Source organism: Notamacropus eugenii, chromosome 5, assembly GCF_028372415.1.
Source record: "Notamacropus eugenii isolate mMacEug1 chromosome 5, mMacEug1.pri_v2, whole genome shotgun sequence".
Taxonomy (NCBI): domain Eukaryota; kingdom Metazoa; phylum Chordata; class Mammalia; order Diprotodontia; family Macropodidae; genus Notamacropus; species Notamacropus eugenii.
The window spans coordinates 171,923,320-171,929,873 of NC_092876.1; the positions used below are offsets into that span (position 1 = coordinate 171,923,320).

Sequence of the window (6,554 nt, forward strand, 5' to 3'; positions counted from 1 at the left end):
TGTCCCTTTACTTTTCTCCAGGGTGTAGTGGAGTTCTCCTTGTGTCTGCTGTTTGCCAAGCTGGTCAGTTATACGTTTTTATTTTGGTTGCCCCTCTACATCGTTAATGTGGGTAAGTGCATGAGCTAGGTGGAGAAAGTGGGGAGATGGGTGGAGGGGAGAAATAAGGAGAGAAAGACTCTTTTGGAAGCCTGAGGTGTTAATGGGGGTGAATGTCTCAGCAGACTAAAGGACTGACCAAACACTTTGCATGTGGTTCAGCTCTGGGAACACATTTTTTGTGGAATCTGTCTTGTGAGAAAAGTATGAGGCTTAGAAATTGGATAGTGGAGCTTTTAAGCACAGCCCTCCCCCCCACCAAAATCCCCAGGTTCATAGAATGCAGTCATCTTCCATCATATCATATTCCATCTTTTGAGACAAAATTGAAGATAACACAATGCACCATGTCCTGCATTTCCCTTTCATTCTGTTCCATGTTCTGATTTCTTATCTTCTGTTCTCTTGGCCCAACAAGAACCCACGTGACAGCTACCCCACTCTAAGTTGGTCAGTGAAATGTTCTTTTCCAGTGTTGGTTCTGCTCTGGCACATTGTCCTCAGCCTGGGCATACAGTAGACACTTCTCTCTGTTGGCTGGCCAAGATGTGGTGTTCGGTGACTGTTTACATCTAGGAGCTGTACCTCATTGGGAACCTTTTTCACCCCTCAACATGCATAGAACAAGATATCACTTCCCCTAATTAACAAAGAATACGCTGTCAGTCTTTTTTGGGTGTGTCTTACAACAAAAACTGCAGCAAAGCATACCCTCCTCCACCCTTCATCCATAGTTCCCAAGCCCCTTTGGGCTCCCAATACCTTCCACCACATTCCTTTCCTCCCTCTCTAGCCACTCCAGCGATGAGGACTCCAAATCCTCTGAGGTCCCCCTAAGCCATTCTCTGCTCCCACCCAAGCCCCCAAGCTCCTCCTTACCTGTCTCTTTTATCATCAGCCACCATCCCTGTTTTGACTTCTCTGTCTCCTACAAAGCTTCTTTTTTCTATACATTCTAGCAGCTTAAGCAATGCATTATGGGAATTAGTCATGATAAACCTTGAGTTCAGACTTTTCTTTAAAGAGAGTTGCAGAGTTCCATGGGTACTGTTCCTCAGTTGTTCCGTGCATCTTCCAAGTTATCCATTTTAGTCAGCTAATTGTGTTACTCTTAAGCATAAGGCCAGATTTTTTCTCAGTTCTTACCCTTTTGATTTCTCCACAGCTCATTTTGGACCCAAGGAAGCTGGGGATCTTTCTACGCTCTTTGATGTTGGTGGCATAATAGGTCAGGCTCTCTGTGCTTGTTTTTCCTGGAGGGCTGAGTCTTTTCCCTGGAATTGAGTAGAGTAGTATAGGGTAGGGGAGGGAAGTACATGGTCAATAAGTCTTAACTTAGTCATGCAGAATTAGAGGAGAGGACATACATTTCCAGAGATTTCTGCCTGGCCAGGCAGCTTTTGGGAAAATATGTTCCTCCTCATATTTGTTTTTTCATTTATAAGGGGGTATGTGGGGAAGGGTGGAGTGGAAAGAATCCTTTGTCCACATCCTATTCTCTAGGGTGTGGTAATATAAGGAGATCAAATACAGTGGGTGGTAAGGTGGGGGTATGTGTTACAGGTGGCATCCTTGCAGGGATCATCTCAGACTATACCAATGGCAGGGCCACTACCTGCTGTGTCATGCTGATTGTAGCTGCCCCTATGGTTAGTCTTTATCATTTGGGAGGGGATGGTTGGATGACTGCTTGGGGGATGTTTGTAGGGAATAAATCATTGGCTTATCAGCAAGAGGGGTGGCATAATAGAAAGAGAAATGTGGAAAACTTGGAGAACTATCTAGCTTAGGGAAAAGAGTATTGCTTTTGTGTGTGGTGGGGGTAGGAAACGGGAATAGGTTATTGTGGAAAAGAGGAAGTCCACCTGTTATACTTTGCCACTTAACTAAGATAAAGAGGCAATTTTGGCTTATGTTGTATTGGGAAATTTAGATTAGATAAGAATTTTCAGATAGGAAGAGTTAAGAATTCATAGCTACATCAGATTCCTAAAGGAAGTCTTGGAATCTGTTCTTGGGGACAAAGATTTCTACCAATCTCAGGAGAGGCAGACAAGATGACCAGGAATTCCAGGATAGAACAGGGTAATGCCAAGATTTATGGACCACAGTCCCTATAAAAACCTAATGAAGGTAATGACCTTTTTTATCCCATATACTTTCTTCTTCCTTCTTCCTCTACCAGCTATTCCTGTACAACTCTGTTGGCCAGAATGGGATTGCCAGTTCTATAGGTGAGGCTGCAACTTAGGTTCTTCTAGATTTCTATGGGCATTCGGGGAGGGAGAGGTTTGGTACTCTTGAGTATTTGAAGTGCCTAGGAGTAGGTTGGGGATGGGGGCATGGAAGGAAGGACTAGGAAACCAATTCAATGCGCAGGAATTTACTGGGGGTGGAGAAGGAAGAACTAGGAATCTATTTTCTGTGGGGAACAGTTCTTTAAGACTGGGAGCAGTTTCCAGCTTTAGCCTTTGGTGGGGATGACCACTATCTTTGTTTCTCCCTTCTAGTTATGTTGATTACCTGTGGGGCTTTGGTCAATGGACCCTATGCTCTCATCACCACTGCTGTCTCAGCTGACCTGGTAAGCTCAGGGGCACCTGGGAAGTGGCATTGTATTTTCTGACTTAGCATAATTCATGGTGTCCTATGTCATGGAGGGTCCCAGCTCCCCACGAGATCTACCTGATTAGGGGAGAGAATTGTTTGCAAGATTAGAGGTATCTCTCTTCTGGTCTCATGTCCATTCCTTCTTCCTTTACTCAATGCTAAACAGGTCAGCATGTTATCTGGGGAATATTTTCCCTTCTAAATAAATTGCGTTCCTTTTGTCTCTCTCAAGTCAGCCATCTCCTCAGTACCAGTGTCAAACTTGCTATGAGCTGTGAGCTTTTGCCAGTATTGAGTCTATCCCAGTTCAGAGGTTGATAATCTTCCTGGTGAATTTGACTGTACTATGCACCTGGCTGAATAGGAGAGATGCAAATTGTGACGGACACCTGATTCTACTGTCTCTTGTCTCCCCAGGGCACACACAAAAGTCTGAAGGGCAATGCAAAGGCGCTTTCCACTGTGACAGCCATTATTGATGGGACTGGCTCCATAGGTCAGTGTGCTTTGGCTTGGTCCTTATCCTTTCTACTCCTTATCCCAGGCAGTTGGGCCCTGATCTCTTCCATTACACAGATAAGCACCCTGAGGATGGGGTGGGCTAGAAGAACAACTGAGTTGAGGGGAGAATGTTACAGCAGAGACTAGACTCACCTGAGGTCAGGACCATCTTGCTTTGCCCCTCACACTATCTGTGTTCTCCCTCCAGGTGCAGCTTTAGGGCCTCTGCTAGCTGGACTCATCTCCCCTACAGGCTGGAACAATGTCTTCTATATGCTTATCTCTGCAGATGTCTTGGCTTGCTTGGTAAATGACCTTTTTGGGTCAAGAGTTGGTGTGGAGAAGGGACATGTGGTCCCAACCCAATGTTACGGCACTCCTGCCTGGCTGTTTAGCAGGGCCTCTCCAGGGAAGGAATTGGCACAAGAAAATCTGGGACTGTATAGAAGTGGCTGTATTTTCTTTTCTGAATAGTTCAGAGCTATATTACATTCCTCATATAATCCACCACCCAAGGTTACTATCTTTCCACCCTATAATTAATGAGCAAATATTTATGGAACGTGTACTTATGTGGAAGGCACTGCTACACCCGATCCTAGCTCTTTACCCCAGACTTCTCCAATGACTGGTATCTGCCTTGCTCCATATTTCCCCATCTGTTTTCTTCTCCCCTACAGTTCCTCTCTCGATTGGTATATAAAGAGATCCAGGTCTGGAGGGGAAGTGTGAACAGAAACAGAGGGTGAGTTCTCCTGAGATCTAAGGTCCTTCAACTGGAGGGCTTGCTTGGGCACTCAATTTTAGAGGCTCTCCCAAACCCTACATTTTGCGGCAATTATAGTCTACCCCGTGCTGCTAGAGAATCAGAGACTAATCTCTGACTTTTAAAAACTACCATGAGGCTTGCTTGAGCCCCGACTCCCTGAAAAGTCTTCACCTGGACTCCAGGGAGCCTAATCTGAAGCCTCCAGCCTTCTTGCTTCTTGTCCTCCCTCCCAACACCTTGCTAACTATTACTAACATCCTTGTCTTCCATATGTCTTCATAGCTCTTGTCTGGCCTTAACCCACCCGAGGTAGTGTCCGGTGGGCTGTGGTTTGTATTGTGAGTATGTTCCCTTAGTCTCATGAATGATTTACAATCGGAACCAGGATTGCATGCCAACTCTTCTCACCTGTGTGATTTCTCTTGCTTGCTTCTAAAGGGGTCAGCTCCAAGGACTTGTGATTTAAACACAATGTAATGTGCATGGGGATTTCCTTAGGAAGTGCAGAACCTGGACCATTTCCTGGAGCCTTTAGGGGTGGGGCTAACATTTGGAGTAAAGGCTCCCCTCTTTGCAGTTATAATGCTACTGTCATGAGGTTCACAATCCAAGGTTATCTGATACTTTGGCTTATGGGGTAAAGAAAACTGAAACTGAATTCTGATCAAGTCCATTGGAGATACCTGGCCTAGTTCTCCCTCTGCTTTTTTGTGGATGGACATTTGGATTTGCAGGGAGAAGAAAGGGAGGAAGGAAATGGGATGGCATGGACAGGAGATGGGTAAAGCAAAGGGAGTGGTCAGAGGTTGGGACTGTGGTGGTGGTGGCAGTATGGTTAACCTTTTCTATGGCCCCCTGAGCTTCTCTCTTGGTTCTGGTTTTCTTGCTTGCAAGGATCTGGATGATGCTTTGAACACAGGCTAGATGGGGAGGAAGTTTATTTTTGCATTTCATAGGAAGCCTGGGGAGTTCTAGTGCTGCTTCTCTGGGGAAAGGTGATTAGGAGAGCTCTTTTCTTTCAGGGAACTGGTCACCTATGTGGGTATGAAAGGTGGAAAGCTTGGGGACTGGATAGAGAGCCATGCTGCTCTCTCTAAAGAGGGAGCCAGGTAACATTTAATACTGGAGCAGTTTATTTATGAATGAGTCTCCCTCTCACTCATTGGACTCAAGGTGGGATAGGGGTGAGGAGAAGGACATTCAGAAGTGCTGAAAAAAGAAGGAAGGGGAATCAGGTGGCTCTGCTCTAACTGGTTCCCTGTAGAAACTTGTTTCCAGTTCCGATCTTCTTTCTTTAGGATAGAACGGAGATTTATAGCTCCTACCTTAATGCTCTATTTATAAACAGAATAAGGTAGAACTTGAGGATGGCTACTGAGATAGCGTATTGTTCTAAGGAGGTACAAGAATCTGCCTGATCATCTCATCTCTGTTGTAGCTCCCTAACCTGAGTCTCTGTCTTCCTTCTAGGTATAAAGAGATATGAGGGCCACATCTGAAGTACAGGAGTCAAGGATCTCTGCTGGATCCCCGAAAAACTCCCCAATAGAAACACCCACGGATACAAACAGACATTTGGGGCAGATAGAGCTGCCTAACCCCAGGCCAGCCCAGGGACCTACTACAGGTCCTGATAGAATTTCCAGAGGAAAAGAGACTAAACAGCCTCAGGGAATCTAGATTAAAGAAAACCACACATTTTTTGAGCAGGGAGTGTGTTGCAAGTAGTACATATAATAGTAGGGCTGGAGCTAAGGGGGCATCCCAATCACAAGAAAAGAAGGGCATGGCCCTTTGTCTATCCTAGGTCTAGTTCTTTGCTGAATTGGGTGACTCTTAAATTTTAGGTGCCAAGATAGAAGGTAAGGATTCCATGGGGACAAAACACAATAACAGGTCATACTATTCCTCTCCTCTCCCCATTACCATTAAATTTGAACTGACTTTGTAATCAGTTCTCCTCTGTAACAGAGGTGCCTTATCATGTTTTCAGGGGAACAGCTGCAGAGTTTGGGGTCTGTTGTTTCCCTGCTTTATGGCTATCATATTTCTGTACTCTCCCCCCTCTCTACCTTCCTCTGCCAACTCTGCCTTTGTTTATGACAGCTCAACTTCTCCATTCTTGATTAAAATTTTTACATAAACCTTTGTATTGATAGATGATGGATTTTGTCAACTGTTGTGGATGTGATTAAAAAGAGCTGTTTGTGTGTACGTATATATGTAAATGTGTGTGATGTCTTTTATCCTAATTTGGTTATATTTCAGGGACCTACCACATGTTTAGTACTGAGGTAGGTAATGTTCAAGATATAGAGGCATAAGAGTTAATATTTCCTCAAAAAATTTAAAACGTAGTTGGGAAGATGAGACACTGATTTATATGGCAATGCCAATAACCATGGGTACAAATGAAGACTCATTTACTCTTCTGTGGTTCTTGCTTGTAGACATGGTAAATGCTATTTGTGACTGCCTCTTTGCCTTAATATGCCTGATTTTATTTAGAGAACTCAGTTCTTCTAAAAATAACTCTAAGTAACCCAGTTTATTGTTACTGTTTGCAGCTTGGTCG

The 6,554-nt window shown here is 44.5% G+C and overlaps 1 protein-coding gene across 2 annotated transcripts in view; it reads left to right on the forward strand.

Annotated features, from left to right (window-relative positions):
* Nucleotides 1–6,199, forward strand: part of SLC37A2 (solute carrier family 37 member 2) — a 32,416-nt gene extending 26,217 nt beyond the window's left edge. The window contains exons 10-19 of one of the 2 annotated variants that reach the window (XM_072611450.1): nt 22–112; nt 1,265–1,327; nt 1,663–1,748; nt 2,285–2,333; nt 2,610–2,683; nt 3,127–3,205; nt 3,419–3,516; nt 3,891–3,955; nt 4,262–4,317; nt 5,450–6,199. In XM_072611450.1, the coding sequence (XP_072467551.1) occupies nt 22–112; nt 1,265–1,327; nt 1,663–1,748; nt 2,285–2,333; nt 2,610–2,683; nt 3,127–3,205; nt 3,419–3,516; nt 3,891–3,955; nt 4,262–4,292 (636 nt within the window). In that variant the 3' untranslated portion in view covers nt 4,293–4,317; nt 5,450–6,199. The remainder of the gene's footprint in view (nt 1–21; nt 113–1,264; nt 1,328–1,662; nt 1,749–2,284; nt 2,334–2,609; nt 2,684–3,126; nt 3,206–3,418; nt 3,517–3,890; nt 3,956–4,261; nt 4,318–5,449) is intronic. The other variant, XM_072611451.1, reaches the window with a different exon arrangement.
* The last annotated feature ends 355 nt before the right edge of the window (nt 6,200–6,554 follow it).